The sequence below is a fragment of the Thalassophryne amazonica genome, chromosome 9, assembly GCF_902500255.1.
Source record: "Thalassophryne amazonica chromosome 9, fThaAma1.1, whole genome shotgun sequence".
In the NCBI taxonomy this organism is placed as follows: domain Eukaryota; kingdom Metazoa; phylum Chordata; class Actinopteri; order Batrachoidiformes; family Batrachoididae; genus Thalassophryne; species Thalassophryne amazonica.
The window spans coordinates 108626043-108644551 of NC_047111.1; the positions used below are offsets into that span (position 1 = coordinate 108626043).

Here is an 18509-nt window from a genome sequence, read left to right on the forward strand (position 1 = left end):
AAAGAAAGGGCAGGTGGGAAGCAATCCACAACCTTCTTCCTTTGAGACAACAGTGCTAACCACTAAGCCACCATGGCCTCCAGAGTAGAGCAGATAATCATACAAGAAAACAGATCAAATTTAGTCTTAAAGTGCATATCGCTAGGAAATAAAATGTCATTCTAAATAAATAAAGAATGATCAAAATATTAATGTATTTCTTTTTTATTTTTGGTGCTATATGCCCTGAGAAATGAGCCTGATTTCACCAGCTACTGATAAATGCTCAATTTAATTTAACCTTTATTTAACCAGGTTAGTCCCATTGAGATCGAGATCTCTTTTACAAGGGACACCTGGGCAATTAGAAAGTTTCCAAATCACCTAACCTGCATGCCTTTAGATGTGGGAGGAAGCTGGAGCACCTGGAGGAAACCCACGCAAACACGGGGAGAACATGCAAACTCCACACAGAAAGGCCACAAGTGGGAATCGAACCCATGATCTTCTTGCTGTAAGGCAACAGTGCTAACCACTAAGCCACCGTGCTGCCTGCAAAGCAACGTACTGTGGACTTTGATGACATCTTCTCAGGCCACGCTTCTCTAGACGCTCTATATAACTGAATGTGGAAAAACTGAATTTGTTTACAGTGTGAAACCAGTGTAAGGTTACATTTTCATGCATGTTTACCAGAAATCTGCTGTAAACACTTCGGCAGGCAAAGACTTAACGGCTGCCTGCTTGTCAGAGCTAATGATCGAGTACTGGTACTGTGAAATAACTGCACTTCTTTTTGGGCATTTGCTAACAATATGTTTACGAAGGACATTTTTGATTTGTTGGTGCAGGCCTACAATACTACATGGGTTTTTGACAGTGCATCTATTCACTGACTGCATGTTCAAGCACATGATGTGAGGAATGCACTTATTGCACAGTCATGTAGCTTTATTTCCAAAAAAACCCCACTGATATAGACACATCGAGTAGTAGCCAGTCAGTGCTGTGCATCTATCTCCTCTACATCTCGCAAGAGAAAACCAAAAAGTAAGAACAAATAGGGTCTCAAGGGGAAAGTGTTTCTTCTTTTCTGTGGTAACCAACCTGGAAGGCATGTTGGATGTAAAAACTTCTGATCATGGTGCTGACTGTGGCACTCTGTGGAGCTGAGCCCACCACTTCACCAAATCCAGAAGAACTTTCTAAAGCCCAGGTAGGCGCAAGGATATTATACTTTACAGTTTGTATTTTTAGTCATTTTTAGCCATGCTTTGCTGCTTTGTAAAAGTTTGCTTCCAATCAAAAAAAATAAAAAAATAAAAATCATAATCACTTTTACTGCAGGAATGTTCAACTTTTCTAAATTTTACAAAATTCACAAAATTTGCTTTGTGTGGAAATGCAGTTATTTCAAATTATCTTTATTTCTGTGGCATATCACAAAATTACAGGTATTTTTTTTTTTATAGCTGTCAAAGCATTATTTATTTTGGGATGATCTGATGGCAAATATCCTGATTTTGTTCACAGAGGGCTTGTTGATGACAAGAAGAGCATATGCAAGTTTGATCATGCTGCATTGAAAGGAAATCGGAAATTCTAACTTTTTGACAACTCAAAAATAAATATGCAAAGATAAAACATTTTGTCAAACCAAGTAAACTAGCTAACTGCTACTATCTAAGTAAGTAACATGAATACAGACAACTGACACAGCAGATTTGTGTGAGTGTTGTCTTACTTGTCCAGCAGATATCCAGCAAAAGCAAATGTTGTTGAGATGTTACCTGGAGTTCTTCTCCAGCTGGATCGCTTGTGAACTACATTTTATTAGCTGTGTTTCTGTTTCCATTGTATGTGGTCTTGTTTTTTGTCACTTTCATTCACAATCACAACTGAATTACTTTTCTTCTGGTCCCTGATGCTAACATTAGCACATGTAGCGTAGCAGCAGTGTGTGTCATGCCATCTTGTTGTTGTAATTACAATCACATATGGGTCAAAATCCTACATTGTTCCACAACAAGGTGAATATTGATGATATTGGTGATATAAAGCTGTGAAGCCTTTATTTGAATAATAATGAACAAAATTATAGTGGTGCAGCAGCTGATCTGCTCTGTGTCAGCCTGATCCCGTCAGATCTCAGAAGCTAAGCAGTGTGGGACCTGGTTAGTATTTGGATAGGAGACCTCTTTGGAACACAAGCAGCTGTGTGTGTTTCTCCAGGTAAAACTGGAGTTGCGTGGGGAAGGGCATCCGGTGTAAAACTTGTGCCAACTGCCAATGCGGCTCTGGCTGTATCCACTGTGACGACCCAAACACAAAATGGGAGCAGCCGAATGGAGAACAACAAAATTATAGTGGTGCAGATTAAAATCTTTTTTAGAGTGGATCCTGAAAGTATTCACAATGCTTCACTTTTTCCACATTTTGTTGTGTTACAGCCTTATTGAAAATGGAGTAAATTCATTTTCCCATCAAAATTCTACTCACAACATCCCATAATGACAACATGAAAAGTTTTTTTTATTTTTTGGAAATTTTTGCTAATTTATTAAAAAAAAAAAAAAAAAAGAAATAATGTGTGCATAAGTATTCACACCCTTTGCACAATACTTTGTTGATGCACCTTTGGCAAACTCCAGGTTGTGTTGTATGGCTGGGGGGGCCTGGCTGCCTTTTTGTTTCTGTCTTTTGTTTTTCCTTCCAGGTGGCTTGCATTTGGGACTGAGTGACTGTGTAGCTGAGTTTATCAGGACCTCACCCTGATCACCTGAGGCTGATCACCTGCGGCTCGTCAGGACTCACAGCTGTGGTGCATCTACATGGATTGGAACATGGTGGCATTTAAGACTGGAGTACACAGTGTGTATTTGCCAGAGACTCGACCTTGTGACCAGACGGATGAGATCGTCGTCTCGGGAGCCATCTCATCATCAGTGGATGCAGAGAACGTTCAGGTTTGATGCATGGTCTGTGAAAGAGGAGAGGGTGAGGTCTCACGCTCGTCAGCACACTTCCTGAGGTACGTTAGATTTTGTGACTAACATTTATACAGTCAGTAAATGTGGTGTCCCTCACACCTTATTATATTGAGCTGTATGTTGGTTGTTTAAATCAGCTTCCACTGCAGTGGAGTTTTGTGAACTGGATGTTCCATGCCTGCAGGGTGGGAAGCTGATTAGTAATTAAGCCAGGAAGTGTTTGCTGTTTGTGCACCTTTTGAGCGTTCTCTCTGTGTGTTGAGTGTGACTCACATAATGATTCCTTCTTTCACAGACTCGGTTTGTCGCAGCCACCTGGGGGGTGTCGGCGGGGTCCTTGGGTACGAACCAGTTCTGGCTCCGGACCGTTAGCGCTGCTGTGAGCGCACCGCAATCCACCACGCCAGACCGCGCACTTTTATATTTTTCACAGCACTGTTATGTTCATTAAACTCTGTTATCCTTTGTACCATGCTCTGCTTATTTTATACTGGGTCCTTCAAACGCTGGTCGGTTCTCCGGGCTGCGTCCGACACATAACAGTAGTCTCTGGCCAAACATCACGGACCCAGCGGTAGCAGAGACGGTAACGCGGCGGGAAGGCGGCAGCAGACGTTCAGAAGTTATCCGGATCAGTTGCGGGTGTTCTCCGCCCGGATGGTGCGCGTTGGAGAACCCATTACTGAATACTGATTTGAGCGCTCATGCAGCCGTGTTCCTGTGTGTGCCTTATCCGAGGGTCGTGGTGGAGTGTGACTGGCGACGGCTTCGCGTCACGCTCCGACCGGATAAGAGGTTTAAACGGGAGCTGCAAGAGTGTGTCTGTAATGGGTGCACGCGCACAGCGGAGTTCTGTGGCACGGGTCGCTGTGCTTCCCGTGTGACAGTTGTAGCCCCGTTTCCCCGGATGAAGATAACTACTGCGTCTGTTGTGTCAGCTCCGGTGTTATTTAGTTAAATCACATTTTTGGTTGTGTGTTACACAGAGCTGCACACAGAAAGGCAGCATGAGTTTGTTTTCTCAGTTACCAAAGGGGGTTTTTCATTTTTAGCACTTTGGCTCCCTCTTTTGGTGACTGAGTCACATTACCGTCAAGCTCTTAAGTTGGAACAGGTGTGTTCCATTTGTTTGAGCTTGACGGTATAAATCACTTATTAGTTTTGTGTGGGTGTTTTTTGAGTTGGTTTTTGTGTGGGGTTTTTATTTGTACACTATTTAGTGTCTGGGGTCGTGACCCTGCAGTTCTGTCTGGAAAAAAAAAAGGACCCAAGCAACTTTATGTTAGTCTGTTAGTCTTTCTTTTTATTTCTTTCAGTTTCACCTCCCAGGGTTTGATGGGACGGTCCCCTGGGGGGTCATGGGGGGGTGATTGGGTTGTTTTTTTTCTTTTTTCTTTTTTTTTGTTTTGTTTTTTGTTATGCCCTCTCTTCTCCTCTGACTCCAGCCGGGTGAGCCGTAGAGTCGGCGTTGCTGGAGTGGTGCAGGTTGGTTATGCTGGGCGTTTCCCAGGTAACCTCTGCACCCGGGAGGGGAGGGGGGGGGTTTGGGGTATTTTCTTTTTGTTCCCTCTCTTCTCCTCTGGCTCCAGCCGTGTGAGCCGTAGTGTCGGCGTTGCTGGAGTGGTGCAGTTTGGTTATGCTGGGCGTTTCCCAGGTAACCTCTGCACCTGGGGGGGGGGGGGTGTTTTTGTTTGATTCCCTGTTCCACCTCCGGCTTCAGCGCGCCTTTGAGCCATCTGCCATCGGCGTGGCTGAGGTTTGGGGCAGTGGGATATACCCGCAGCTGGTGGCTGGTTTGGAAGTCGGAGGAGTGGCGCCGTTTTGTGCCGTCTGCCATAACCGCTGTTCCACTCCTCCCGGTTGGCTTCTGGGGTATAGTCACGGTTGGTGACACTGGACGTGCTTCCAGTTTCCACTGCGCCAAGGGGGTGGGGTTGGGGTTGTTTTGTTTGTATGTTTTTTTTTCCTCCTTTTGTTTTTCCCCCCAGTTTCCGTCCTCAGGGTTTGACTGTGGTGTCCTCTGGGGGGGAAAGGGCTGTGGGTCCATCTAGCCATTGACGGCCGGGGCTGGGTCCATTGGTCATGAGGGGAGGCGTCTCCTGGGGTTGATGGAATGGTCCTCTGGGAGGCGCTGGGAGTCCCCGTGGGTGACGTTGGATCCCAGAGGGACCTCGGCTGTGGTTATTACTCCTGGAGCTGGCGGGATGTCCTCTGGGGGGTGTTGGTCCCTACATGTCGTTGGGGGGGGGGGGGGGGGGGTTAGCATTTTTATTTGTAAGCTTAAGTTTGGGTTGTGTTTTTCTTTTCTCCTCTTCCCAGGGTTTGATGGGACAGTCCCCTGGGGAGGGGGGGGGTGTTTTGGTTGTTTGTGTATGTCTTTTTTGTTTTATGACTAATCAGACTGTGAACATGGTTGGACAAAGGCTGACCGCACAGGTTCAAGAACTCCTGGCCACACCTGTGCTAATTGACTGATAGAAACAAGGGCAAAGATGCAGCCAGAGGAGAAGACATCTACCGTTCTGTTAGATGAAGATTCTGTTGGAAGATGAATGCGGATACGTTTTCCAGCCATGGTCCCTGGAGGGGGGTGTTTCTCCTGGGCCAGGTGTGTGTGGTCGCCGGGAGGCTTCCCGTGAGGGTGGGGTACTGTTGTATGGCTGGGGGGGCCTGGCTGCCTTTTTGTTTCTGTCTTTTGTTTTTCCTTCCAGGTGGCTTGCATTTGGGACTGAGTGGCTGTGTAGCTGAGTTTATCAGGACCTCACCCTGATCACCTGAGGCTGATCACCTGCGGCTCGTCAGGACTCACAGCTGTGGTGCATCTACATGGATTGGAACATGGTGGCATTTAAGACTGGAGTACACAGTGTGTATTTGCCAGAGACTCGACCTTGTGACCAGACGGGTGAGATCGTCGTCTCGGGAGCCATCTCATCATCAGTGGATGCAGAGAATGTCCAGGTTTGATGCATGGTCTGTGAAAGAGGAGAGGGTGAGGTCTCACGCTCGTCAGCACACTTCCTGAGGTACGTTAGATTTTGTGACTAACATTTATACAGTCAGTAAATGTGGTGTCCCTCACACCTTATTATATTGAGCTGTATGTTGGTCGTTTAAATCAGCTTCCACTGCAGTGGAGTTTTGTGAACTGGATGTTCCATGCCTGCAGGGTGGGAAGCTGATTAGTAATTAAGCCAGGAAGTGTTTGCTGTTTGTGCACCTTTGAGCGTTCTCTCTGTGTGTTGAGTGTGAACTCACATAATGATTCCTTCTTTCACAGACTCGGTTTGTCGCGGCCACCTGGGGGGTGTCGGCGGGGTCCTTGGGTCCGAACCAGTTCTGGCTCCGGACCGTTAGCGCTGCTGGGAGCGCACCGCAATCCACCACGCCAGACCGCGCACTTTTATATTTTTCACAGCACTGTTATGTTCATTAAACTCTGTTATCCTTTGTACCGTGCTCTGCTTATTTTATACTGGGTCCTTCAAACGCTGGTCGGTTCTCCAGGCTGCGTCCGACACATAACAGGTTGGCTGCCATGTGCCTTTTACTAAGGAGTGGTTCCATCTGTCCACTCTACCATACAGGCCTGATTGGTGGATTGCTGCAGAGATGGTTGACCTTCTGGAAGGTTCTCCTCTCTCCACAGAGGAATGCTAGAGATGGAATGCTCTGCCAGAGTGACCATCAGGTTCCTGGTCACCTCCCAAGGCCCTGCTCCCCCAGTCGCTCATTTTAGACTGGCAGCCAGCTCTCTGAAGAGTTCTGATGGATCCAAACCTCTTCCATTTATAGATGATGGAGGCCACTGTGCTCATTGGGACCTTCAAAGTAGCAGAAATGTTTCTTCCCCAGATTTGTGCCTCGAGTCAATCCTTTCTCAGAGGTCTACAAACAGTTCCTTTGACTTCATGTTTGGTTTGTGCTCTGACTTGTACTGTCAGCTGTGGGACCTTATATGTAGACAGGTGTGTGTCTTTCCAAATCATGTCTAATTAACTGAATTTGTCCCAGGTGGACACCAGTTAAGTTGTAAAAACATCTCAAGGATGATTAGTGGAAACAGGGTGCACCTGAGCTCAATTTTGAGCTTCATGGCAAAGACTGTGAATACTTATGTCCATGTGATTCCCTAGTTTTTTATTATGTCTTCTAAGGGTAATATCTCGGGTGTGACTAGTAGAGAGGAACAGAGACAAAAAGTTGTGGCAAAACAGATGAACAGGTAACAACTTTTTCATGTGGAATCTCACTGAATCGATCCTCCTGACACGATCGTGCATGGTGGCCAAATCCCATCTGGCTGACGCACATGCACAGCCGGGCTATGCATAAAACTTTGTTCCATTGTATGGTGTGGCTCCTCCTTGGCCGAACAGGATGTATCCAGCACTTGGCATGCAGACACAGCCACAGTGTGCATTCACAGTCAGGCCACGCATAAAACTTAGTTCCATCGGATAGCTCAGTTCCTCCGTGGCTGGACAGGAGGCACGGACTCTGTGATCCTTTGGAAGTGCTCCGATAAAAATAAAATAAAAGAATGAGGCTGAAGCGGTGGCATTGTCCCCATCCCCAACACAGGTGACATCCAGCACACTGTCCATGTGTGCATGAAGGATCTGATTCTTACTTCCAATGTGGTCCTTAATAAAAATAAAATTAAAGAATGAAGCTGGAGCACTGGCATCATCCTCATCCCCCACACAAGTGACGTCTAGCACTCTGTCCATGCGTGCATGGAGGTTGTTGCCAGCCCAGCAGTATTAACCTTATTTGCTCTGCAGTCCTCAGAAAAATTAATAATTAAATAACAGAAAAAAAAAATATAAATCAGGTTTGTGTGGTTCCTCTGTGGCCAGACAGGTGGGTGTCAGGAACTTGGACCCAAAAAGGCTGGACACAAATGCAAGACTCACACAGAGGCATGGATTGAGAAAACCATTACAATACATTTCTATATATATATTATATTTTTACACAATTATCCTTTATTATCTCTTTCATTCATAAAGTCAGTGGAGTGGGTGCACATCTCTGTGTGAAGCTGTGACTGTAAGTGGCACAGCACGGGTCATTTTATTCTGTGAGCAGCAGCTTGGTTATTTAAGGCGCAAAATAAAAAATAATCATTGATCTTGTCAAACAGTTTTAATCACTAATGACAAGTATTTTAAGTAGACATCGGTCTAGCAGGGGAAAATATCAGCTAGACATAAGAGTTAATGGTCCATGTCATCAGACGACACAGGCATGGCAGGCAACATACACCTGTTTATCAACCAAATGATACAGACAAAGTGACAGGAATAATCAAAGCCACTTATGGAAGGAAATGTTGTCTCCCTTCTTCCTCCTTTGTGGCTTTGCCAACATGTGCAGCTTTCCGGTATATTCCACCTGTTTTTTGATGAGACTAATTGAGTGTCTATGTGCACTGCCTACTGGGTTGCCTGGATCTAAAATGGTTACCATGCCTCCTTACTGGGACACAGTTCAGTGCGACTGTGGACTATAGTACTTATATTCACCTCTGTCGTACTGACCCACCTACAGAGCCAAGTGGCTGGAGGCCGCTGGACTCGCTTGGCTGCTTCCAGAAGTGATGGTCCTCTCCAATCATATAAAAGGAAAAGTGTGTGCCACGTCAAGTCGAGACTATGTGGTGGGGGGTACAAAATGCCTGCCTGATTTTTTTGGCGAGGAAATATGTCAAGTAATTTTTTGGCCAGTTCAAAAATAAAAAATAAAAAATAAACCAAGTGATGGCCCTGGTTGCCACCCTGCGACTCAGGTAAGGGGATGATGAAAGGCTGCGAACGTCACATGAAATTGCCTGAATTCCCTCATGGATGCCGTTCGTAAGCTATCACAGCTCAGTGAGATATTACCCTAAGTTACTGCTTGTGTGACACAAATTAATCCCAGTGGTACCCAAATTTCCTCCAAAGAGATGTGGTGCAACCTTAGGTCCGTAATTACCCTCACAACTGCACAGTAAGACAATGAACACCAGGTCTCAAAAGACTTGTAGTTTCATTCTCCCATGAAAGTACTGGCATTGCCAACTCACCTCCCCATAAATTCTTCCCATGCATCTCTCGGGCACAAAGTCTCAGTAATTTCATCTTGAATCTGACGGGTTTCATTAACATGTGTTTGAGGCAAAATGCCAGAAAGTGTCCCATTACCCTCCAAAATTCACATCTGCACGTGGATCCCCCAGGCCATGAGGTTGGTTCCAGTGATTTCTTTTTTTTTGTTTGTTTGGTTTTTTTTGGTGAGCTGAAAATCCTCCAAACAGGCACACACCACTGAACAAGACCATTCTTGCTATTCTGGATAAGAACAATTCTTGCTCTTGTTGTCCAGGACTATCTGTCTCAGTTTTTCTCTGATGTGGGTGTCAGCGCTCCCGGCAGTAACTGGCGAAGTGCTCTGGATTCCTTCGAAGACTCTTTAAGGAAAATGCAGGGCTTTTTTCGGCCTGGAGGTGACAGGCCAGTTGGACTCCAAAACCATGGAAGTGATGTCTCGCCCTCGATGTGGTTTCACAGATGTGGCTAGATATGGACATTTCGATGGTCGACCTAAGTGGGACAAGGCCGTGCTCAAATACCGGTACAATATCCCTGAGAGTAATTAATCAAACTATAACACAGAGTGAAAGAGACGCTGCAAGATTTCTAAACCATTTTCACATTGTGCTGCCTCAGGATAACCGAGTACACGCCTGACCTCAGCAGAAGTGAGGTGGACGATACCATAGCCAAAGCTTTCCAACTTTACAGTGATGTCATTCCTCTAAATTTCAATATTTGACATTTTATAATGTTAGACATAGTAAAGGCTAATGTATGTGGGCACATCACCAAATTACAAGACCACATATCTTTACCAAGGCCGATTAGTCTTCATTCCATCTGTCCTTATTCCAGTTGAAGTGCAAGTTGGGGCTGTTTCTCCACATATAAGAAGATATTATGAAAAAACAAATAATAAAAAAATGATCCTTGATCTGCATCAAATTCAAAATCTAATCAATAGCAGGGCAGATATGTCAAACAACTGTGCATTTTATGGTGAAGGCAGCAATTTGTTAATCAATATACACTGGTTGAAAATAAATTAAATTACATATCAAATAATGTCTATGCAGTATTTGGTGCCTTTTCTGAAAAAAAACAAAACAAAAACGCACACACAATTGTAGTGATATTTTGCACATAGTATCTACACTGGGGCAATTATTAATGCTGCGTTTACACATAGGCAGGATGCGTTCCGAATGTCATATTTGCGTCATTCATGGCATATTCTTGACATTCTTAATGTTACTTAAACGCATCTGAATAGGTTTCTTAATAGTGCGTGTTGGTGTGTGATATTTGTGATTTTCATGGAGCATATTTTTGGCTGTTAAAAAATCTTCCACGAATGTCACGCACCACCGTCATTTCGCCTCATGTTGTGGGAGGTCGCAACTGAGCATGTTGATCCATCTTGATTAGTGGTGATCCTTAATAGAGCGTGACTGTGTTCTTCTCTGACGTGCGCACAATTAAACCCTGCTGCACCGCATTCAGTTTCATTGCTGCAGTATGCTGAAGAAGGACAGTGACGCCAAGTCGGCTAAAAGTTTTGTTCCAATGCTCATCAGTGCGCTCTTGCAGGTGTTCCAACTGCTGCTGCTGTGCCTGATGTTTGAGAAAATGAGCGAGACGAGAGCTGCGTGGAGCCACACATCTGGCTCTGTCCATCTCCTCCTCCTTTCTGCACCACTCCATGGCACAGAGCCCAATGAAGCATGCAGTCACAAAGCTCTTCTGCTGTGGATTTTGAGGAGCAAACTGGAGCGATCTGAAGTGTTCAGCAGCTCATGGATGAATATGGCTGTGTGTAGAGACAATTCGCCTCACTCACAACGTGAGAGAATATAATGATGCACTGTTACATGCAATAGCGCGGAACAGTGCACAACAGCACAGAACATTATTCTTGAAAATGCATAATGGTTCCTGATAATTCTACAGCAACACATGCCATTAATTGTAACGTGTGGTAACAGGTTGCATTAGTTCCTGAGGACACCTGACGCCTCTGCCCCAAATCATCACATTTGTGATCAGCGGCCAAGAATGTAAACTTTATGGCATTCGTGACTTGTCGTCGTTATGTGTAAACGCAGCATAAATCTATAAACTGCCAGTATTATGTACTACTATTAGTATTATACACTAATATTATTATATACTACTGTCAGCATTATACACAACTGTAATTGTTATATACATCTGTCAGTATTCATGTCAAGCTGGCATCTGGATGAGGAGAATTCAGTCTGTCTGGCCTAGAATCCGACGTGTTGATGCAGCTTATGAATATAAGAGCCGTAACACTGTCTTCTTGTTTGAAGGTGCAAAATGACATTATTGCTACAGATAGATTTTTTTTTAATTCAGTGTATTTATTTATCGTTAATATCAGTAATTTACTTAGTAAAATACAATGAATGAATGGAAAGATAAAAGAACAAGTCCATCTTCTTCATCCCCCATTGTTTAGCTCACCAAACTGAATATAATGAGCATGAAGTGATGAAATGTTAACTGTTATGTGTCGACGCGGGTTGAGGAGCGGACCTGCGTCAGACGGAACCCCGCGCTACAAATAACCAGAAAAGCGGTTCCAAAAACAATATATTTATTACACCCACTGTGCATAAAAGGTGTAAAAACAAAAATAGCGTCCTTCTGGTGGAGTGACTGTTGGCGCGCTCTCCAGCGCCCGCAAGGATCAAAGCCCGGCGCTCCTGGACTCACTACCACCGCCAAACACCCCCCAGGTGGACACGACAAACCGACTCTCTGTGAAGCAAAGAAGAGGTGAGGTAAGTCAGCAGTTACAACAATATCTTTCAAAAGACACACGCTATCAGCAACACATTCAGGTCTGTATCTTTTTTAACTTTATGCAAATGAGCAGCTTCTCACAACAGGTGGAGGATCACTTATCCGCACGCCACAGCAGTGAGAAGCAAGCTGCACAATTCTCATCACAATTCAAGTATACTGTGTAACAAAACACCAAGTTACTATCAACAATTAATCAAACACTTAATTACCTTTAATGTGTGCTGACAGCATGTGTCCTCACCCTTCCTTGCTTCACGGGCTCGATGTGTCAAACCCAGGCGCGGTCCTCAGCGTCTCACAAACGAACATCACAAGGTCGAGTTCCCGGCAGTTCTGCTTGAATCACACATGCCTTAAATGCAGAACGCCATCCAATTATCTGCTTCAGCTGAAAGTCTTTAAGGTTGCATGTGAGCACCAGTCACAGGTGCTACACATGATGTTGATGAGGGTGAGGATTTTTCAGCCAGCACCTTCTCCACAGACAAATCAGTTTCCATGCCACCTGAAGAGCAAAGAAAAGAAAAGAACACCAAAACATTCAGCCACACCCCCCAACACACAACAGTACCCCCCCATCAACGGGAAGCCTCCCAGCGACCGAACAGACCAGGCCCGAGAACAGCACCTCCCTCCGGGGTCCACGTCAGGAAGCAGACAGCACGACGCTCCTAAGGTCCACCACAGACAGCAGGACAGGCACCGCAGCTGGAAGGCCGGCTGGCATCAACAAAAGCCCCAAAACATTCCCCAGTACAATTCAACACACAGAGAAAAAACATAAAACCCACCCAAAACCTCCCCAGGGGACCGTCCCATCAATCCCCGGGAAGAAAAGAAAAACTCCCAAACGCAGAAACCCAACACAGCCCCACAAACGCAATACAAACGTAAATGCATAAAAGAAAAATAACAAACAACCCCCCCAGAATGACCTGCAGAGCCCAACCCCCCCCAGAAGGCCTTCATCGCCAGTTCCAGGAGGAACAGCCAGAACCATAATCCCACAAAGGTCCCCAGGTGTACATGGAGCAAACGGCGCCCCCCAGAGGACCGTACCATCAACCCCAGGAGGTACCCTCCCCACAACCCCGGAACACCAGACCCGGTCACACTTGGCTAGTTGGCCCCAAGCCAATTCCCCCCCAGAGGACCGTCCCATCAACCCTGGAGGTGGAACCCGGAAGGAAACAGAACAAAATCAAAAATCAACCCCCGGAGGACTACCAAAAACAACCCCGGGGGGATATAAAACGACCATAAACCCCGTTACCCTCCCCGGCACCCCGAAAGACCCCAGGTCCCTCCCAGAGCCCTTCGGCGGCTCAGTTTTGGCGAACGGCTCAAAATATTAAGCCGGAGAAGGGAACAGGAAAAAACTAACCCAGCTCCAACCCCAAGGCGCAGAGGAGAACCGGAAATACGTCCGGTGCCCCAACCCGACCATACCCCAGCCCCTCGGGAGGGGCGGAACCACCGAAATGGCGAACGGCAACAGATCGGCCCACCCCTCCGACTGAGGTAAGTCTCCGCTGCACCACACCCCGGCAACACCAATGACGAACGGTACAAAGGCTCACCGAGGCTGGAGTGGAACCGGGCCCTAACCAAACCAAGAAAAACGCCTCTAACACCCTCCCCCCCCCCCCCCCCCCCCCCAGGTGCAGAGGTCTTCTGAGAATGCTCAGCGTGACCAACCTGCACCACCCCACAACCCACAAGACAAACGGTCTCCACAGACAAATCAGTTTCCATGCCACCTGAAGAGCAAAGAAAAGAAAAGAACACCAAAACATCCAGCCACACCCCCCAACACACAACATTAACTTTGTCAAGAATTAACCCTCAAGCGACCGAGTGGAGTCATTTATAATCCTAGGCATATGTTTTTTGTGTGCCATTTTTCTCATTTCAATCAGGAAAAAGTTTCCTATCATGAATTTGTCAATCTATTTGTCTTGCATTTGTTCATAGAATTTTGCAAGGATCGGCCGATCCTTGTGGCAAGTATAATCCAAACTTGTACGGGGTCACTTATGACCCCCCTGGGAAGATCTATGAAATTTTTGACATTGCTGCTTCAGATGGTATTGTAATTTGTCAACTCTAATCATTATATTTTAGTGTTTTGCAGGGAAGCATGTCCAACAGACCTAGAATAGCAACATTTACAGCTGAACAAGCACTGAGACTGATTCTTTTTATTTATTTATTTGAAAAACTAAGAAATCACACATACATAAGTATTCACACCTTTTGCTCAATACTTTGTTGATGCACCTTTGTCAGCACTTACAGCCTCAAGTCTTCTTGAATATGATGCCACAAGCTTGGTGCACCTATGTTTGGGCAGTTTTGTCCATTCCTCTTTGCAGCACCTCTCATGCTCCACCAGGTTGGATGGGGAACGTCGGTGCACAGCCATTTTCAGATCTCTGCAGAAATGTTCAGTCAGATTCAGGTCTGGGCTCTGGCTGGGCCACTCAAGGACATTCACAGAGTTGTCCTGAAGCCACTCCTTTGATATCTTGGCTGTGTGCTTAGAGTCATTGTCCTGCTGAAAGATGAACCGTCGCCCCAGTCTGAAGTCAAGAGCGCTCTGGAGCAGGTTTTCATCCAGGATGTCTCTGTACATTGCTGCATTCATCTTTCCCTCAATCCTGATTAGTCCTCCAGTTCCTGCTGCTGAAAAACATCCTCACAGCATGATGCTGCCACCACCATGCTTCACCATAGGGATGGTGCCTGGTTTTCTCGAAACATGGCGCCTGGCATTCACACTAAACAGTTCAATTATTGTTTCATTAGACCAGAGAATTTTGTTTCTCATGGTCTGATTGTCCTTCAGGTGCCTTTTGGCAAACTCCAGGTGGGCTGCCATGTGCCTTTTACTAAGGAGTGGCTTCCAGCTGGCCACTCTATACCATACAGGCCTGATTAGTGGATTTCTGCAGAGATGGTTGTCCTTTTGGAAGGTTCTCCTCTCTCCACAGAGGAATGATGGAGCTCTGACAGAGTGACCATCGGGTTCTTGGTCACCTCGCTGAAGGCCCTTCTTCCTTGATTGCTCAGTTTAGACAGGTGGCCAGCTCTAGGAAGAGTCCTGGTGGATCTGAACTTCTTCCATTTATGGATGATGGAGGCCACTGTGCTCACTGGGACCTTCAAAGCAGCAGAAATGTTTCTGTTCCCTTCCACAGATCTGTGACTTGAGACTCCTGTCTCAGAGGTCTACAGACAATTCCTTTGATTTCATATTTGGTTTGTGCTCTGACATCCACTGTCAACTGTGGCACCTTATGTGTAGACAGGTGTGTGTCTTTTCAGATTATGTCTAATTAACTGAATTTGTCCCAGGTGGACACCAGTTAAGCTGTAGAAACATCTCAAGGATGATTAGTGGAAACAGGATGTACCTGAGCTCAATTATGAGCTTTATGGCAAAGGCTGTGAATACTTATGTACAAGTGATTTCCTACTCAGTAAATTCATCACTGTAAATCTAACACTGACAGTATTAAATTAACACTGCCAGAACATATGGTCCCACTCTGGTCAGAGTGGGACCATATGTTCGCTTTCAGTGTTAGTTTAACACTGATGATTTTACTGTGTAGTTTTTTTTTTATTTTTAATAAATTTGTAAATGTCAGGTGTGGCACAAACTGGGTGAACACAAGTGCAAACTCTCACTAGCAGACCGGTGTACGGAAAAAGTTTAATATAATAAAACAAGCAGGGATTCAGTCAACAGATGGTCCAGCAGCAAAGCAAAGGTACAGACAGGCCTGAGGGTGAAGCTTGGTCCAACAAACAGGCAGAGGTCAAAAAACACAGTGCAGTGGCAATCAGAGGCAAAGGCAAAAATGTGGTTGAGCACAAAACAAGGTCAAATACCGGCAGGTTGAATACAAGGCAAAACAGAACAAGGTGTGAAGGCTGGAAAGTGAATAACATTCAACAATCTGGTGAGGGACTGTGAGACTGTGAGGGCTTAAATAACATAATAAATAATAAATGAGGAAAAGCGAGGAAGGCTCTGGAAGGGGCATGACCGAGAAAGACAAGGGAAGGTGCAAGAAGGTGCAGCGAGACAAAAAAAAGCAATGCAAACTGGAGCAAGATAAATAAGTGACAGAAAAACCAACGGTGAAAAACATGACGTGTCCAAAGACCTACAACAAGTGATGTGAACAACACAAAGGGAACAACCAAGGGAATAATGTGACCAGCCTAAAAAGAAAGATAAGCAAATAAAAGACGATGATCTAAAACCAAAACAGAACTGATATTGGCTAAAGAATAAATATAAATACAATAAATGATAATAAGATGGCAACATAAACTATAGACTGAACCAAAATAAAATTAAAGATAAATAGAGAACAAAACAGTGACAAGAATTACCCCAGACGAGATGAACAAAACTAAACTACAACTTAAGTGACCTGAGTGAAAACAAAAAAGCTCATTCAATAAATGAAGACAACATGTCACAACAAACTGCTAAGACAGAACTAAACACATGATTAAAGTATAAATGTAAATGCAATGAAGAACAACACAAAATAAATTAGAAACAGGGAATGCAATAAATAACTAAAGAAACATAACCAGATTACAACACACAGAAGGTAAATGAATCAAAACCTGAAACTACAAAATTACTAACAGAAGATCAAAAATAAATGAATGATGAACAGAAACAAAACCAATGATAACATGAGCTTGACAAGAATATAAATACAGATGTACCGAGCAAGGAAGCAGATATCGGTACCAAATAATGACAGGAATCCCCCAAAGGGCAGGATCATGACAGTAAATAGCTAAAAAATAATAATAATAAAATTGTCATTATGGGGTACTGTGTGTTGAATTTTGAGGAAAAAATGAATTACATCCATTTTGGAATAAGGCTGTAACATAACAAAATGTGAAAAAGTGAAGTGCTGTGAATACTTTCCGGGCTCACCGTACTCATCTGATAACTGCTGGATACTGCCATCTATTGGTCATGTCTGAGGTTACTCAAAAACTACTGAACCAATTCTTGAATGAATGTCACCACCTCCAGCATTTGATTGTGGTGCACAAAAAGTAGGTGATAATTTTTGTGTGTGTGTGTGTGTGTGGGGGGGGGGTTCTTCATTGGCATTGGCCAATGAAGAACTTGTTGTAGCTTGTTTGCGGGTCCTGATCTGCAACCATCCTAAATCAAAAACATGCTTATTTGGGGTCTGCTCCTTTCTCTGCCAAGACTAGAGGCAACGGCTCTACATCTGCAGTTGTTGGTCTCAGGGGGCCTGACTGTGGCTGCCCACTGCTGGTTGGATTGTGTCTAACTGTAATTAGGATGGAGAGGACACATTTCATTGCATGTATATACAATGACAAAAAAGGCCCTTCTGATCAAGGGACTTATCCTTAATGATGGTTTTTGATTCTGATTCCTTTGATCCTCAAAGAATTCTGCAATCAGGGTTGAAGTTCAGCAATCAGGATCAACGTTCATGATGAAAGATCTGTAACTCGAGCTCAAGGATCAATGATCATGATCACAAGTCAGGATTCAGTTCAAAGGCTAGGATTAGGATGAACGGCTGCATTCAGTATCAAAGCTGAATGATCAGCATCAAAGTTCAGCAATCAGCATTACTTCTCAGCAATCAGGCTCAAAGATCAGCGATCAGGACCAAAAGTCAATGCTCAGAATCAAACATGTTTAAGATCCCATGACTGGCTGTTGTTGGGTGGACTTTGACACAGCTCCATATTGTGATTCAGATATGGTGAGATAAAAAAGTGTTTTCAGGCAACAGCGGAAGGATGGGAAACTGATATCACGATCAACTTAAATTCAAGTATACTGCTGGAGCCGTGACAGAGCTACCAAGGAACTCCATCAGGGCAATAACTGTCAACCAAAAATAAAGTGACAGTTGAGGCGTTTTTAACGCGGGACAGAGCTTTGAACAGTGTATGTGTACTCCTTTGTGATGTCATAATGCAAGTTCTTGGGGTTAAGTGAAAGTGATAAAAGGAAATATTTTGAATTAACTGTGAATCTGCCTCAAAATGAAGAACTCTCAACAAAATGTGTTCTTCATTGTTAAGAAGTAAAAGTTGGAGCGGTGCACTAACTGTCTTTTCATGTCACAGGTGATCATTACTAGGGTGTCAGAAGAAACAGCATCCTGCCTGGTTATCCCAAACCTCTCAGTGACTTTGGCCTCCCCCTCTCCGTTACCAAGGTAGATGCTGCTGTTCATGTGACGTTCACAAGCAAAACCCTTATGTTTGTCAACAACAAATACTGGAGGTCAGTATGATGGTAAACTAACGGGCAGAATCAGTTGTTGTAACTTGGAGGTAAACTGACGTATTTCTTCTCGCCTGTTGTAGTTTCAATGAAAGGAGGAGGAGAGTTGATGCTGGGTATCAAAATTTTTTTTAGAATATGTCTCTCACAGTGGACATGCACCTAAGATGAAAATTTCAGACCCCTCCATGATTTCTAAGTGGGAGAACTTGCAAAATCGCAGGGTGTTCAAATGCTTATTTTGTCAGGTGAAAGTGAGTGTCAGTCTGCACCTCATTTTCCTGAAGACGTGACAGGCTTCTG

General features: G+C 44.6%; 1 protein-coding gene across 1 annotated transcript; it reads left to right on the forward strand.

The window, feature by feature from the left end:
* The first annotated feature begins 891 nt into the window (after positions 1-891).
* LOC117518001 (macrophage metalloelastase-like) lies at positions 892-18417 on the forward strand. The gene is given in 9 exon segments (XM_034179115.1): positions 892-896; positions 1017-1113; positions 1115-1195; positions 9342-9443; positions 9445-9590; positions 9686-9776; positions 11271-11385; positions 18047-18206; positions 18290-18417. Coding segments are annotated over 9 exon segments (849 nt in total). The 3' UTR covers positions 18342-18417.
* Positions 18418-18509: the final 92 nt, after the last annotated feature.